General features: G+C 41.7%; 1 protein-coding gene across 2 annotated transcripts in view; it reads left to right on the forward strand.

The window, feature by feature from the left end:
- grm8b (glutamate receptor, metabotropic 8b) overlaps window positions 1-18,042 on the forward strand; it is a 129,229-nt gene that overhangs the window by 89,550 nt on the left and 21,637 nt on the right. For both annotated transcript variants that reach the window (XM_083545987.1, XM_083545986.1), the window contains one exon: window positions 12,075-12,275. In XM_083545987.1, the coding sequence (XP_083402113.1) occupies window positions 12,075-12,275 (201 nt within the window). The remainder of the gene's footprint in view (window positions 1-12,074; window positions 12,276-18,042) is intronic.

Below are 18,042 nucleotides of genomic sequence, written 5' to 3' on the forward strand. Positions count from 1 at the left end.
GCAAAAGGAGAAAAAGATGAAGTAAAATGAAGAAAAAATAAATATATCAGTTGATCAAACAACAGTGCGTGTGTGTGTGTGTGGTGTGTGTGTGTGTGTGTGTGTGTGTGTGTGTGTGTGTGTGTGTGTGTGTGTGTGTGTGTGTGTGTGTCTGTGTGTGTCTGTGTGGGTGTATGGGCATGTTTTTATCTTTGTGAGAAGCAAGTGTCACCACGAGGATAGGAATATCTGACAGTTTTGACCTTGTGGGAACATTTGGCTGATCCACACATGCACTTTTTCCCCTTCCTAACAGTAGCTCTAGCTTTATTTAAACCTTTCTTGCTGAAAGTTTACTTGCTTAAAGCATCAGTTGAGATTATTAAAGTAATATACATCATTATTCAGATTTTTCTCTTGTCCTCTGGACTATGGGCTTTCTTTATTAGAGTGTGTTCTGGTATACAACATTCTAGAACACTACACTAAACGCCTAACCTTTTAAAAACCTTTCTAAAAAAACTTTTTTTTAATGATTTTTTGTTATTCTGGTCAACAAAAGAAAAGATTTTAGTTTTTTTTCCCCAGGTACATTATTTTTACATTTATTTAAACCCCTGGTATTCTTATAGACTCCCTTTGTAATAAATAATATTTACAAAAAAGTACAGAATCAAATGACAGTAATAAGTATATACTGTATCTAATGGGTCGACATTAATTTTGTAATAATTCAAGCATGAAAGCCAGAAAGTTTTATTTGACTGAAGGTAGATTAAAGAGTTCAGATATATGTGTTGGCATCTCATAAATTTTCTGCATTAATAACTATGTCAACGATAGTAAGACAAATATGTATGTGCGTCTGTGCACACGTGTTTGTGTGTGCATTACAGACTTCTGTGTGAGGGTGACAGGTGAGGATGTACTGTGCTGACAATGTAAAGGACTCTTCGTGTTCCTCTAAATGGTATAACTAGATTTGAGATGGTGCTGTTTTTGAATATTGGTTTGCTGTTTTGTTATATTGCATTCAATTCTGTTAAGTAGTGTTTTTTCTTCACATTGGTTACATATTCTCTGTTATTGAGGTGGCTAAGATTTGCTAGGTCTGTGCAGATGAGACTCTACTTTACCGTGGTTTTCAGTGTTCAGTCACACTGACTGATTGTATTTGGTATTTTTAAGAAATTAGCATTAAAAACAGAAACAGGTCACATAAACAGGAGCCACCAATGTATGTTTTTTGCAGACAAAAGGTTTGAAAGGGGAAAAAAGTGTTTTTTAGTCCTTGCCGTTTAAATAGGGAAATACTGCAGCTCAGTGTACACATCAGGCAGAGGAGTGAGCTCTCCCCTCTTTATATGCGTGAATTGCTTGCTTTCTCTTGCTCCCCTGTTCTTCTTTTTGCATCAGTAGCGCTGCAGAGAGCAATGAATGTCCGGGGCTCTTTTGTGATTGTGTGGTTATTGTTCTGGCATGGTTATTTGACATAACAAGAATAATTACATAGCTGTAACTGTAGCACACCAGTCCCTGGCGGTCCTTGTTTCTCTCTCTCTCTCTCTCTCTCTCTCTCTCTCTCTCTCTCTCTCTCTCTCTCTCTCTCTCTCTCTCTCATTGCTCTATTCGCTATTTCTCGCTCCAAACTACACGCTCAGAACACTTCATTGCAGAGAGATGCGTCTGTCAGTAGCACACAGACGGATACTCTGATTATTATCTTCTTTTCTTTAAAGGAGGTGAGTGGGAGGAGATCATTAAAGTGTGGGAAAAAAAGATGTTCTTTTGTCATGTTACAAAAAATGAACAGTGGGAAATTCAGTCTGGCTAAGTCTATACAGCAGCAGTGCACATTCACATGCACGCACGCAAAACAAAGGCTTCGATACATTGAGCAGTTCTCTGCAGAGAGCTACAATGTGCTGAGTACAGACTTCTCAAGTCTACAAAAGAAAATAATCCTAGCTGATTCAGGGATTTTGTTTGCTTCAGGAAATAGCTACCTTTAGCAAATGTCCCAGACATGTTAAGCAACTAGATAAAAAAATGTATGTCAACAAGGTAAAGTATGCCAACCTGAAACGACACAGTCAACTTATTTGATTAGTAACTAGTAGGGAATATTTTTTCGAACACTTCTTGAAGCCTCTGCAAAATGAAGACAGCAGTGGATCAAACTGATTGTATTATCGTTTCGAGATTGAGTTTTGGGAGAACTGGGTAAATTCATTTTTATCAGAGGCTGTCTGGGTCTGGGGAGTAATCGCGCAGCAGGATAGAGAGCTGATTCAGCAAGACCTCTGGTTCATCACTACCTGAGAGAGATAGTGAGACCCAGAGAATGTTTGTGTGTGTGTGTGTGTGTGTGTGTGTGTGTGTGTGTGTGTGTGTGTGTGTGTGTGTGTGTGTGTATGTGTGTGTGTGTGTGTGTTTAGGAGAGAGAGAGAGAGAGAGAGAGAGAGAGAGAGATTAGCGAAAGAAAGCCTCTGAACATCTGTTCAACACTCGTGACTTGCTTGTGCTTGGGTTTACATCACTGTGTATGTGGTGTAGGTGTGTTGCATATAAATGTGTGTGTGCGTCTGTGCCAGTTATCATTCTAAGTACCCCAAATATATGAAAATTGATGTTATTGGAATGTCTGATGTTGGTATGTGTTTCCAGAGCTAAACCACAGAGCCGAGTTTCACAGGAAGTGTGATTTTTGCTTTAGTATTGCATTCATTAAATTGCACTCAGCATTTCAGTTTACATTTGGTATATACCAGGCGCTGGCAAATAGGGCAAATCTTATAAGATGTGTCAGCCTAATGATGAGAGAAAAAAGCTCCCAAACGAACTGTCATATTGCTTATACCTGGGTGTGCACAGAGTATGAACATCTGCTCATCGTTCACTTAAGCTTTATTTGCTGCCTGCCATTCAGTAATGAATGCGTTGAATCAAGCTGTGACACATTAGGCTCTGAATCTCCACTTCGATTTGCTCAGAATGACTTATAGATTAGATTTTAGTTTTATTTGATTTTATTCTCTCTGTTATTAGGGATTATTATTTCTCTTAAATTGACTGGGATAACTGGGTTGTGCATGACAAGAAACTGTAACTTTATTATTCATTTTAGTGCAAATAGTTAAAGCAGAGGCCAGTGGACTTAGATACTGTACTGGTTTGCACAATATATGAGATGTTCTGAATAACAGGGAGCAGTGATATGGTTTGCATGCAGGAGCAGGTATAACCCCATGACACAAAGTTAATAACACAGCAGTAATATGGGCAGCCTGGGGCTTGCAGCACAGCAGGTACTCCTGAATGACTGCAGAAAAACTGTACAAGCAGGAGCCTTGAAAAACCTCAGTGTCAGCTGCAGTGTTTGAAGATGAAATACATTAATTAGGCTTTATTTAGTGCAAGACATGAGGCCAAAAAAATCAGAGATGCAAAATAAAGACTAAGAGATCAGCAGTGTAAAAACTGGAAAGTTTGGAGTCAATGTTATTTGATATATAAATATTAAAGGTTTACCTAGAATACATTTTCCCTCTAAGAATTCCTATTGAAGGTCAATGACAAATAATTTTATATCTAGATTGAGCAGGCTATTTGCCATAAAATCCTTGACTATGGGCAAGTTCTGTGGATTACAGCAGTCTGTGCACTTATTAAAATTAAATGAGGAAAAGCCTGAAATATAGTATTACACATTTCAACTATTGTTAAAGACATTGTGTTTTAAAGGAAACTTCCTTTTGTGTGCCAAGTTTTTAATAAAGGTAATTGCGAATGTACTTGCAAAATTCTTTTCTACAGTCAGTTTTCTCAAACCCTGTAATTTGTCCATTCAGGTGGTTTGGGTCTTTGGCCACATATCAGAGTGAAGTTTTTGGTGAAACCTCACTGAGTAAAAAGTCATTCACGCAAACTGACACTTAGCAAAAATAAGTAGAGTGAGGTCACAAGCAAATAATTATTAGAAATGAATAAGGCTCATTCTTGTGCTTACTTGTGTGGTGGAAATATTATTTGTAATATCCTCATGTGTGTACATTACTTAATTTAGGTCAATTTTTAAATTTATTTCCTTTTATAGAGCAAGAAATGAAAAGTCATCTTAGATTTCATTGCTGCTCAGTAGATGCTTACTGACAGGCATGAGTAGATTTGGGTTAATCTGCATACATATTCCTGGGAACATCTGACACCAAAATGTTTTACTTTTAACCCAAAAAATGAGGCAGACATACTTCCTTGCTTTTATCGATTTGTTTTGGACTGCTATGAAGTTGGGCAGACTTTGCTCAGAGAATTAACATAGGGTAACGATAAGGATAATTTAGCAAAAAAATAAACATACTAAAAATACAGAAAGTAAAATATAAAGCTGTACATAAAATGTTGTGCTTCCTGCCATCACGTAATTAAAACATTAGATATTTGCTTCTGCTTTGTCAGTAACGCTTATTTCTTGTCTATCAGCACCACAACTCCTGCTGTAAGGTGAGGTCAGCAAAGTAGAATTCCATTAAGTCAGTCGAGTGGATATTTTCTAATAGTGACCTGTAGCGGATCTCTTAAAGTATATGCATCACAGTAATTGAGCAGACAACATACATAGACTTAGAAAATGCCAGAGGCTATGGCCTTGCTTCATAAAAAAGTGGACAAATGGCTATTTCTATTCATATTCTGTCTGAGAGACAATACACTAGAGGCACGGTTGGACAGGGCTTATAAATATTTGATTGGAGATTTATGCACCACTGAGCGTTATTATTTCACTGCAGAGTAGCCTTTTATTCAAAAGCCATTAACTCTGTGTTTTCACATTGAGGCTAATGGCCATAAATATTTGTACACATTCTCTGAAAAGTTTGTACATTTACATGAAGGTTTGCACTGGCTGTTGGCATATGTGACCCATTTAGTGCAACATTTTTTTTGTTCTTCTGTTTTTTTCCCAGAGTGAGTCTGATTCACAACATTTACATATCAATAGGCATCTAAACAAAAGCCTTGCCTGTTGTCGGTGGTGTTTTTCACTCTGGTCCTGGCCACTAGCCTTTCCTCTAATGGCTCTGTGCCCTTTATTTGAGAGCAAAATGGGTGTCAAGGGAAGGACTGTTAGCGAGCCAAAGATGACTGCTAAGTGGAGGGCACTCTCAGGCATTTCGTCAAGCACACAGCTAGCCATGCTTTTTGGGGAAATAACAAAATTGCTATAAATATTGCACAATCTTTTGTTCAGTGCCTTCTCTTAGTTTCAGCTGAATTTGATGGCTCGCTCTCTACTTTCTGCCTCTCTTAGTATGATCACAAGACACTGAGCCATGCAGAAATGGATGTATGCTGTCAATTGGAACAGTGACTGAAACACCTGTTCTCCTAACGCCCCTGTTCTGCAGTAATGATTCAATATAGAAAGAGGAATGAGCAAAATGTATACATTTGCGCTGTTTACTAACCTGAGAAACATTATTCATGTGTAATCATTGCATTCATATTCTGCATTTTCAACTAGAATGATGATACGTGTTATTCCAGACTGATACAATCACACTTCAGCAATATAATGTATCAATTTTATCAGAGTCTCCTTATAATGGAGTCTTGATGAGAGAGTATTTCTGCCTTCAAGTAATGTCGAACAAATGTGTGCTGCAATGTGCATCTTGCTGCAGAAATATTTCACTGTCCTGTTAATTTTTTTTCCTTTTCTTTCCTTAGTTCTGGGAAACTGTTAATATTACCATTTTTGGTCTATTTGCATTGCCTGGTAATTTACACATTTACACATGGATATACGAAATACAGCATCCTCCACCTGTATCCTGTACTATAGGCATCACAGTAACACTTCTAAACCGGAGGCATTACCAGCCACTCATTTTCATAATTGAGCACTTGTTTGTTTATGGCTACCGTAAATATTTAATTTCTTAATGCAGGCGATGAGGAAGTCATTAAGAGAACTCAGAGGAATTGTCAGCTAGTGCATTCCTGAGTTAGGTAAGGCTGCCAGTGTGAGAGGCATCACGATCAGCATTGGCAAGAGTTCAAGCTAACAAATCTAAGTCTGCCCAAATGAGTCAGTAACATACTCGAGAGACCATGAATGGATTCTTTGGTTTGACAGACATTGTTAAGATCCATAAACTGGAGCCAAACAAGCAGTAAACACAATATGTCAACCAGTTTCCCCTGATTAACATTGTTTCTGTCAACACAACAGTGCCTCAGCAGTCTATTATATTTTGCCCTTTTGCACAGACATACCAAGCTGTTGAAATGTTCCCTGTCCAAGAATTATGCTGAGCAACAGTTTTTTTAGTTTTCACTGTTGAAACCTAAAACTAGTGTTTTCTATTTAGAAGACTAAATGTTTGGATTTGAAATTGTTGCCGCTGTCACGTCCAGAGCTTCATCACCTGCTGTCTGGTTTTGCACCAAATTCAAAAACTACAACTGATTGCTTCTAATTTAATAATTAAAAATCATTCCATTAGTGTGCTTGGGATCATTGTTCTGTTGCAAAAGCCAATTTTGGGCAAGGCATTAGCTGTCAGAGAGGTGGCCTCATATTTGACCCTAGGATACTTTGGTTCACAGAGGAGTGTGTGGCCAACTCAATGACTGTAAGTTGCCCAAGTGCTGTGGTGGCAAAACAAGCTCAAATCATCATCATGCCACAACCATTGCATAGTTGGTATTAGGTGTTTGTTCTGATATGCTGGTTTAGAGTTTTGGGATGTATATTATGGCCAAGTATCTTCAATTTGGTCTTATCCTCTAAAGGACATTTGTTCCAGAGCTCTTGTGGATTGGTCAAATGCAACTTTATAAACCTAAGTTGTGTTGCTATTTTCTTTCTAGAAAGCAGAGGATATCTCCTGACAAACCTTTCAAACATACCATATTCGTTCAGTCTTTTAAAAATTGTGCTGTCATGAACTTTTACATTCAACATGCTAACTGAGGCCCATAGTGTCTGATATATATATATATATATATATATATATATATATATATATATATATATATATATATATATATATATATATATATATATATATATATATATATATTATTTACCAAAATGTAGTACAATTTTTCCATTGTTTTCTGATTTATACAACAGTGTGTTGATTTCTTAATGTTTGATTGTTTAGAAGGTGTGGATTCAGGAATTCAAGGAACTGCATGACAATATTTCCGGCTCTAACATAAATAATAGGTTCATATTAGTGTGGTACTGTTTCTATAGTAACCGCTCACACACAGGTATGTGCATGATGAACAACACATAATCTAGGCCTAATAATAAAACGTATTGTTTAACAAAAAAAATAATCTATAAATTGGTGAAGATGTGGTGAAGCTTTTTGTTACAGTATGTACATTTAATATTAATGAAGGAGTTTTGGGTATTTGTGCTTTAGAACAGTCAGCACTTTCAGGGCACAGGAGAGTGTTTAGAGCAGAGGGGTTTGCACTTTTCAGTTTCTTTGCAACATGACAAATTTTATTTGTCTTATTAATGTCTAAAAAAAAAAAGAGAGGCTGGTGAGAGAACGTTTTTAATAACTGCATTTTTCTTGGAGACATTCCATAACATTTAATGTAACCATGTACAGTTAAAAGGTGTAACACTTTAAAACTGGACTTCTGGCAATATATACATTATATTATATTATTTCCGTAACCTATTTTTAACCTTATTTTATACTTTAGTATACTTTCTACTTTTCTACTTTTATAATTCTATTTACATGTTTACATGTGGGCAGTTGTAAGAAGCATTTTACTACATGTCGTACTCTGAATTTAAAGTGTGATGTGGTATTAGTGGAATAACCTACTTCAGATCATGCTGTTAAATGGAAATAATTTACTATGGTTTGGTAACAGCCCATTGCACCCTCGGACAGTTAGGTAGAAGTGGTAGCTCAATGGCTAAGGCACTGGATTACTGATTGGAAGGTTGGTAGGTTCAAGGTTCAAAACCTTCTATCGCCAAACTGCCACTCTTGGGCCCTTGAGCAACTTTAACCCTCTGTGCTCCAGGGGTGCTGTGTTATGGCAGACCCTGTGCTCTGACCACAGCCTCTTAACCATGCTGGCATATACCTAGAAGGAATTTCACTGTGCTGTAGTGTACAAGTACAGTATAAAGCACCTTTACCTTTGTATAACCACATGGTCTGTCGTGTTATTCCACATTAAACAAGCAGCCAGTTTAACAAATTTCATCAGCAAATACAGTCAATTTGCATAATGATGTTTTCAAACCTTGATACATTTATCATACGCCACACATTTAGCCGTTGTTAGATAGTTATCAGGTGTAGTGAAATGAATATACAATTAAAATGTATACATTAAGTCTGTGATTAGATACCATTTAGTTTAAAATCTCTCACAATGGTCATGTTTTATCACAGCATCATATTACACACTCTGTACATGTAAATGAAGTGTAAATGAAAATTAGTTAAATAATGGGACAATATTGAGGCTTCTTTTAAAAATGCAGTGAGCGGCTTTTATTGGTGTTGATGAGACAGAGACTGAGGTAGATGATGTAGATCAGGGGTCTTCAATCTCATCTGCAACAGGCTGGTGTGGGTGCAGGCTTTCATTTCAGCTAAATAGGAGATATACTTGGAGCCCAGCATGAACTAATTACAGAAGTGTAAACAGGTGTGACATCTGCCTGGTTGCGAATATAAGCCTGCAGCCGCACTGTCGTGTACATGGACACGTGGACATGACCCCGATATAGATAATCGAAGTGAAAACTAATTTCGCACTGTAAACATATGGTTCTTTGCAGCTTGCAGTTTCATTATTCTTTTTCAAGCAATATTATCTCTTTCACATTTGGTTTAATCAAACTTTAAAATGAAAGATATGAGCAAATATGACACCAATTTCTGTTCTGTTAAATGTTGTAAAATGTGTATACTGTTGATATTTTTCCCAAGACCCTCACCCGATCATTTCATGAAGTCTTGCCATTGCTGTTGTGATCCCTTGTGCATTTCTTAGCCTTTTGACTATGTTGGATTTCATGGTATTGATCTCTGCTTTGTTTACTGAGCACTCTCCTTTGCTTGCATTAGCTTGTTTGCTGTTGGTTTTGATTGCTACCTGCCCTGAATTAAATTCTGCTGCATGGTTTTGGCTTTGTAAACGACTTAGACTGTTTCCCATCGACTCTGTAACAGAAGCAAAGTGATGTGCTGTGCAGCAATGATGTTTTATTTTCTTTCTCTGTTCATATGTGCTCCTTTTAAAGTGTGTTCTTAAGATTAGTAAGAGAACATTTTTCTTTCTTGTACATTTTGAGTGTGCCATAGTGTCTGCTCATTCTGTCGCCTGATAATGGCAGAGGCTTTGTGTCTTTTCAGAATGAGTGTACTCCACAGATCTTGATGAATGCAGATGCAGGGACTTGGGTACTTGACACCCTTTTGCACCGATTTCATATGACAGTTTCAGAGCAAACAATTTATCGAATGACTAATGTAATGGTTATAGTGAAATTTTGCATTGACCCTGCTTGACCTTTTCTTCCCCTCAAAGACAAATGAGCAAATGTATAACATTAACATCATTTGGTCTTTTAGTTTACTGAATTTTGTCAGTACTGTGTTGCGCTGCTATAATTTACAAATCATGAATGAATAAATCAGTGCTTTTCAGTGAAACACTATTTGCTATTGAACCTGCTCCCATGATAGGTGCTGTAATCGTCAAATAAATCAGAAAATCTTAAATCGGTAATTAGATGTTATCAGCGTACATTGTGTCGCCATTACATCGCCTGACAAGCTTTTCAACCTTTGTGATAAACAATTGGTCAGAAAATGGGCCATCATCGAAGGAAATGTATTCAATGCTGTTCTGTGAAGCAGACCCATTTTTTCTTTATTCATCCCATCATAAATAATGATCTCTTTAATTAATTTGTCATTTATCTTATTTTCTAATCAAACTGTAACAGAGCAATGTCCATCTGCTGTGCCAGGAAAGGAGCAGTGCGAGACAAAGCTGATGCTCAGTGGTATCAGTGAGGGCTAATTCAATTTAGTTCTCTAAGTGAAGGATAATTGAGATCCTAGTTTCACTGATTAAGCTGTCGGTCATGCATAATACCACTCATCTAATATGATGGAAAAAATCTTGTATCTCTTGCATCATTCTGTTGGTAGGCCATAGCCATTCATGCAATAAAAGAAGACTAATTATTGCCATTGCCATTTATAATTTCATGGAGAAAGAGGGAGAATGTTATGTTAATTATGTTACAATAGCATTTAGACCACATTCTTCAATCAATACACTTTGAATGATGTCACTTTTTATTAGTTTATGATGACGTAAAGAACAAATTACTTTATGATTTTTCATAAAGTAAAGCCAGAGTAAGAATCTCAGCTTGCTTTAATAAGATATAAAATACTTTGAGATGTGCTGTTTAAAAATGGGGATAATTTTCCTATAACACCACATGCCCAACGTGTTCTATTGCTCTTATACCATAGCAGTTTGCCAAAAAAGATATTTTAATTTTAAATGAATTAAGGAAAGAAATCACCATACTTTTCGGTTTTATAGTCAGCATTCATTTTAATAAATATAAATAAGAAAAGTTAGATCTGTCGTCACTCTTTTATAAAGTCTTTTCATTTCCTAGTTCTTTTTTCTCAAAAAATAACATGGAAAATGTTGAAACTTCTCTGTCTGGAAATGTATCACATGGCAGAAAAGTTAATGGTCCTTACCCAAACTAATCCAAACATCTGCTTTCAGGACACACAAACAGTAAAATGTTTTCTCTTGTTAGATAGGAAATGTTGTTTTTAAACAATTTATTATTAGCCTTATATAGAGTATCTATAAGTAAATTGTTACTATAGAAATAATGCTGCAGTAGAAGGATACTTTCTGACCAATCGGTTTTGTCTAAAGGTCAGCAGTGACACAGCAAAAGAATAATGTTATTGCAAAAAAAAAAAAAAAAAAAAACATTTTATATCTATGTATTTATATATATTAAATGATATTAAATGCCTATTTGGGCTGTGTGGCAATGTGTGATTTGCCATAATTAATGGTAGATTGTTAGTTTTTATGTTTGTCTCTTCATTAAAGCTGCTGTGTTTTTACAGCAAATGTGTTGACTCTGTGTTATCAACATTAATCTTAAATATAGAGTCTGGATGTATAATTATTCTATTCCTTACCACATGTTTAATATTTATTTTGTGAATACATTTATATTGGTATTGACTTTTTTTTATAGAAACTAGGAGTAGGCTGGGTTTACCAAGCAACCAACAATATTTCCTCAACTTCAGAGAACTTTTCACTTCCTACTGTAGACTCCAACTAGCATGTGTAGGTCAGCTCAGTCAAACTCTTAAAAGAAAATGAACAATTTAAATAATCTCACACTGTTTCTATGCTAGAAACAGAAAAGATTGACAAGCATTTATTTTCCTAATCTTCTTAATTGAATCAGCTTAATGGAATGCAAGAAACTTCACAAGACACACACACACACACACACACACACACACACACACACACACACACACACACACACACACACACACATAAGCACACACTGGCATGCTAACATCTGTTCTGTTAAATTTATCAAAAAGCATAATAACAATACACTTTGGGAATACTTCAAATATTAAATTATATCAATATGCAATTTGTACCTTTTTGTGTTTTGGGATGTAGGATTTTTTCCCCTCTTTCTACACTTAACAATAGACACATGAAATGAGGGCTTGGGAAACAAATAAATGAATAAATTCAGAATAAATCAGGTGACTAGTCTTAAACTCGATAATAACTCTCTTTGCACTATATTTTGATAAACAGCATATTTCTAAAGAATAAAAGATGTACAGTGCAGTGGAAAAAAGTGGAAAATCTTTCTTTATACCAGTCCTACACTTTTCTTTTTTCTTTTTTTTGCTACATTGTAATTATTATTATTATTATTTGGCTTTTTGTTTCTCTGTGTTCTGTTCATTGTGTTTAACTAACTGCGTATTCTACTTTACTGTTAGGCTTGGAGAAGGTGGGCAGGGACTCCAGCTTCGAGCAGGAAGGAAAAGTGCAGTTTGTGATGGATGCGGTTTATGCCATGGCTCATGCTCTTCACCGCATGCACCGAGACCTGTGCTCCGGAAGCCCGGGACTCTGCTCTCGCATGAGCAACATTGATGGCAAGGAACTGCTGGGTTACATCCGCAACGTCAGCTTCAATGGTGAGTTGCTTTCTTTCTTCTCCTGCTAACAAACTATTTTATCACCTCTTGTGACGAGAGAGGAGATGATGTACTGTAATTGAACAAAAAAACCCTTCATTACAGTTCCATTCATTTGCACTGACAGCTAACTACATCTTTTTAACAGTTGATTCCTCTCTAATGGTTATCAACAAATTCTAATCAGCCGCCACAGCCTTCTTTTTCTGCTTTCTATAAGACTGAATCATTCGTATGTATGTAATGACTTATCATCACTGCTCCATTTCATCTGCCTTTACTGTGGATCATACTTAAAACTACTGCAGAACAGGGTCTTGCTCTTTTTTCATTTCTTTTCTTTTCTTTTGTTTCCTCTATCAAATTTGCTGCTTTTTAGCTCGGAGGGATTATATCCTTCATCTGTTTCATTCATGTGTATTCTGTGAACTCCTCGCCTCCTGGAAACATTCATTTAAGTCTTTCTCACCGATTAGCTCTTGCAGTACTAAAAGATATAAATCTGCAAACTTTTTAAAATGTGATTTCTAACTAGGTCTGGACTAATATTCTGGTAGTTAAATCCCATGGGGCAACATTCAAATGTACTTTGCTCTTTTGTCTGAACAATCTGCTTTCATTTCCTTGATATATTCTGGTATTCTGGTGATATTGTGTTTACATCAGAGCATTCTTGGTTTTAATATGTTTGTGTGTTTATATGCATTTTATTTCATATTTATATTATATTCATTTATACAAGATACGAGTACAAGTGCATATTGTTTTCGAATTCACACATACTGATGCACAGTATACAGGAGAAAATTACCACACTTCAATTTAAATCTGCTAACATCTGGCAACATACAGCATATATTTCTCAGGTGAATTTTACTCACATTTATTCAGTTTTGAAGATGTTATGTACTGTTTTATGTTTAATAACTAATGGAATAACCTAAGCTGAGAGCCAAGCATGAAATAAAAAGTAAAAAGAAATGGAGTGAGGGTGGAATTCATTGCCATGTGGTATTAATAGGACTTTTTATGTGTTTGTGTGTTAATTGGGTGCATCATACTAAACATTTTTTCTCGCTGTTATGTTTTGCCAGCCATAAAAAGGGCACACATGTGAGTCTATTCACATACCATACTTGGCTCATTCTTTGTTAGAATTCTTTAAATTCTTTGAATTAATTGTATTAGGTAGCTGTATTGCTGACTTAGTGGATTGAGGTAATTCAATAAAATTGAATTATTGAAGTTTTATTTCCACAGCTTTTAACAATGGTCATTAACACTGTCAGTATGCAGCTTTACAGAAACAAACAAATTTAGAATATACAATTAAAAAAAAATTATTTATTTTTTACTTTAAGCATCTGATCATTTAGAACATGTCTCTGGGCAAGAATTCACAATGGATAAAAACAACTGTTAATATTTCTTCCTCACCTAGCCTGCATCATCAGGAGGAGGAGCACAATAAGCTCCTCCTGAGTGTTTTAGGTTTAAGATGTTTTGTTGTTACTTGTATTGTTGGAAAATGCTGCAGGTACCCCAGTTGATATTTTCAAAGTGCACAGTTTGCAGTTTACTTTGCTTTAGTTGTTAATTGTGACATACTGTATCTTCAGATCATCTCCTATTGTATGGTTATTAGTGAAGCAATCTAGACTAGGCCTGTGTCATATAGCATTAACTGATATTGGGACATATGAGTAAATAAGCACATAGCATCCCGGATTTTTTTTTTTTGTTTATTGTCATTATCATTGATTTTGTTCCTTCCAAATCCAAATCTAAAATCCAAAACACTGACATTTTCAATGTTTTTATGTTCTCAGATATGGCCTACTCTATCCCTAACACTTAGCAGCAAGTTATATTACCATATTAAAAGTTAGCACACATTGTTTTAGTATACTTTTTATGCCTAATCAATTTTTACTAAGCTAGTTCATATTCAGGTTGTAATGCTTACTTTGTACTTCTTAACTGTTTATAAGTACTGTAGTGTAGGCAGGAAATAAAGTTTGGTCTGGTGTGGACATGTATTACACATAATCATCATGTAATCTGTAAAAATGAAATGTAGAAGAGTGATATGTAAAATATTCCACAGATTTAAAGAAAAAACAGGCAGAAACTTGAAACAGGCATAGTTCAGGCAATTGGCAAAAAAAAGTGAACAAGGCAAAACTAGAACTTGAATAAGAAATCGAAACCAAGATAAAAAACCAGGAAAGGTGAATTATGTAACAAACAGCTTGGAACACAGCAGAAAATTTGGCGTATTAATACCAAAAGGTGAATAACTGTCAGGGATTCACCCTGCCACGCCCCCCTCTGTAGCTGTCAGGGATTCACCCTGCCACGCCCCCGTCTGTAGCTGTCAGAGATCCACCCTGCCACTCCCCCCTCGATAGCAGTCACGCTGCTTCCCAAGATTACCGACAGCTGTGGCTCATGAAAGATCAGACTACATAAACTCACGTTCTTGAGTCACAGGCTGTCGGTCGTTATATTGTCAAGCTGGACAATCGCGTGGCTGCTCGACCGCCGGCTGTATATGCGAATTCCACTTCCGACTTGGATTACTCATTGCCGAAGGCTTTATGGATTATGCTTGGGACATTCGAACTCATAGCGGACAACGCGTATCGAGCGGATGCCTTTGTTTGTTGTTTTCAGCGGCTTATGAGTGTTTTTGTGTTGTACGGTTGTTGAAATAAAAGGACAATGATCGGACTATATCGGCTTCCGCGTCTGCAGCCTGACAGAACGACCGACCTATACCGAACGCGGATTCGCCATTCCGCGATTCTGGCTGCTTCTGGGGAAGTTGGGGATAGAGGTGGTGGATCTCCACTACAGTCCCCTTGAGGAGAAAGGTGCTCCATTCCAAGGTTCTCAAGAGCACGCGGCTCCGCGCCGGATCTCCCATGAGCCTGCAGCTCAGCCCCAATGTTTTGATCAGAGGGCTGCTTCATCTCAGGGTCTCTACCAGCGTGCTGCTGTGTTCCGGGGTTCTCGTGGACGCACCACACCATCTCCGAGCGTCGGCGAGCACACCATGCCGTCACGGGAGCGCCGCGCCGCCACAGAGTCGTCACGGGAGCGCCGCGCCGCCACAGAGTCGTCACGGGAGCGCCGCGCGGCCACAGAGTCGTCACGGGAGCGCCGCGCCGCCACAGAGTCGTCACGGGAGCGCCGCGCCGCGCCGCCACAGAGTCGTCACGGGAGCGCCGCGCCGCCGCCACAGAGTCGTCACGGGAGCGCCGCGCCGCCGCCACAGAGTCGTCACGGGAGCGCCGCGCCGCCGCCACAGAGTCGTCACGGGAGCGCCGCGCCGCCGCCACAGAGTCGTCACGGGAGCGCCGCGCCGCCGCCACAGAGTCGTCACGGGAGCGCCGCGCCGCCGCCACAGAGTCGTCACGGGAGCGCCGCGCCGCCGCCACAGAGTCGTCACGGGAGCGCCGCGCCGCCGCCACAGAGTCGTCACGGGAGCGGCGCGCCGCCGCCACAGAGTCGTCACGGGAGCGCCGCGCCGCCGCCACAGAGTCGTCACGGGAGCGCCGCGCCGCCGCCACAGAGTCGTCACGGGAGCGCCGCGCCGCGCCGCCGCCACAGAGTCGTCACGGGAGCGCCGCGCCGCCGCCACAGAGTCGTCACGGGAGCGCCGCGCCGCGCCGCCGCCACAGAGTCGTCACGGGAGCGCCGCGCCGCCGCAGAGTCGTCACGGGAGCGCCGCGCCGCCGCCACAGAGTCGTCACGGGAGCGCCGCGCCGCCGCCACAGAATCGTCACGGGAGCATGCTTTCCCGCCGCCACAGAGTCGTCACGGGAGCATGCTTTCCCGCCGCCACAGAGTCGTCACGGGAGCATGCTTTCCCGCCGCCACAGAGTCGTCACGGGAGCATGCTTTCCCGCCGCCACAGAGTCGTCACGGGAGCATGCTTTCCCGCCGCCACAGAGTCGTCACGGGAGCATGCTTTCCCGCCGCCACAGAGTCGTCACGGGAGCATGCTTTCCCGCCGCCACAGAGTCGTCACGGGAGCATGCTTTCCCGCCGCCACAGAGTCGTCACGGGAGCATGCTTTCCCGCCGCCACAGAGTCGTCACGGGAGCATGCTTTCCCGCCGCCACAGAGTCGTCACGGGAGCATGCTTTCCCGCCGCCACAGAGTCGTCACGGGAGCATGCTTTCCCGCCGCCACAGAGTCGTCACGGGAGCATGCTTTCCCGCCGCCACAGAGTCGTCACGGGAGCATGCTTTCCCGCCGCCACAGAGTCGTCACGGAGCATGCTTTCCCGCCACAGAGTCTCCAGGAGCATGCTTTCCCGCCACAGAGTCTCCACGAGAGCGCCGCGCCGCCACAGAGTCTCCAGGAGCATGCTTTCCCGCCACAGAGTCGTCACGAGAGCGCCGCGCCGCCACAGAGTCTCCAGGAGCATGCTTTCCCGCCACAGAGTCTTCACGAGAGCGCCGCGCCGCCACAGAGTCTCCAGGAGCATGCTTTCCCGCCGCCACAGAGTCTCCACGAGAGCATGCTTTCCCGCCACAGAGTCTCCACGAGAGCGCCGCGCCGCCACAGAGTCTCCAGGAGCATGCTTTCCCGCCACAGAGTCTCCAGGAGCATGCTTTCCCGCCACAGAGTCGTCACGAGAGCGCCGCGCCGCCACAGAGTCGTCACGAGAGCGCCAGGAGCATGCTTTCCCGCCACAGAGTCGTCACGAGAGCGCCGCGCCGACACCTCCGGTCACAGAAGGCGAAGTGACTCCTCCGAGTCCCTCTCCAGACGACGCCCCATCCCAGAGCCCCTTCCAAGGCGACATCTCGCCCACGGAAAGCTCGGCTCCGCCCCAGGACCTCCAAGAGAGCTCCGCCCAGCTCCAGGTCCCTCCAAGAGAGCTCCGCCCAGCTCCAGGTCCCTCCAAGAGAGCTCCGCCCAGCTCCAGGTCCCTCCAAGAGAGCTCCGCCCAGCTCCAGGTCCCTCCAAGAGAGCTCCGCCCAGCTCCAGGTCCCTCCAAGAGAGCTCCGCCCAGCTCCAGGTCCCTCCAAGAGAGCTCCGCCCAGCTCCAGGTCCCTCCAAGAGAGCTCCGCCCAGCTCCAGGTCCCTCCAAGAGAGCTCCGCCCAGCTCCAGGTCCCTCCAAGAGAGCTCCGCCCAGCTCCAGGTCCCTCAAGAGCGCTCCGCCCAGCTCCTGGCTCCTCCCGAGAGCTCGTCTCCGCCTCCGAGCGACCCCACGAGCTCGTCTCCGCTTCAGTGTCCCAAAGAGAGCTCCACTGATGTTGTGGACCTCCAGGCGAGCCCTTCTCCGCTCGTGGATCTCCAGGCAGGCTTCACCTCATTTCCAGGATGATCAGTAGGCTCCGATCTGCTCCTAAGGGTCCCAAGGAGCGCCCCTACGCCCAGGGGTTTCCCTGTGCACTCACCCCGGCTCCAGGACTGCGAAAGGGAAGTTGACCTGCTGCCCCCGGGTTCCACCGACGGCGACGGCTCACCCCACAGTCCCGCAGAAGGCGACGGCTCACCCCCAGCGCCCGCAGAAGGCGACGGCTCACCCCCAGCGCCCGCAGAAGGCGACGGCTCACCCCCAGCGCCCGCAGAAGGCGACGGCTCGTCTCCAGCGCCCGCAGAAGGCGACGGCTCGTCTCCAGCGCCCGCAGAAGGCGACGGCTCGTCTCCAGCGCCCGCACAAGGCGACGGCTCGTCTCCAGCGCCCGCAGAAGGCGACGGCTCGTCTCCAGCGCCCGCAGAAGGCGACGGCTCGTCTCCAGCGCC

Source organism: Silurus aristotelis, assembly GCF_946808225.1.
Source record: "Silurus aristotelis genome assembly, chromosome: 7".
Taxonomy (NCBI): domain Eukaryota; kingdom Metazoa; phylum Chordata; class Actinopteri; order Siluriformes; family Siluridae; genus Silurus; species Silurus aristotelis.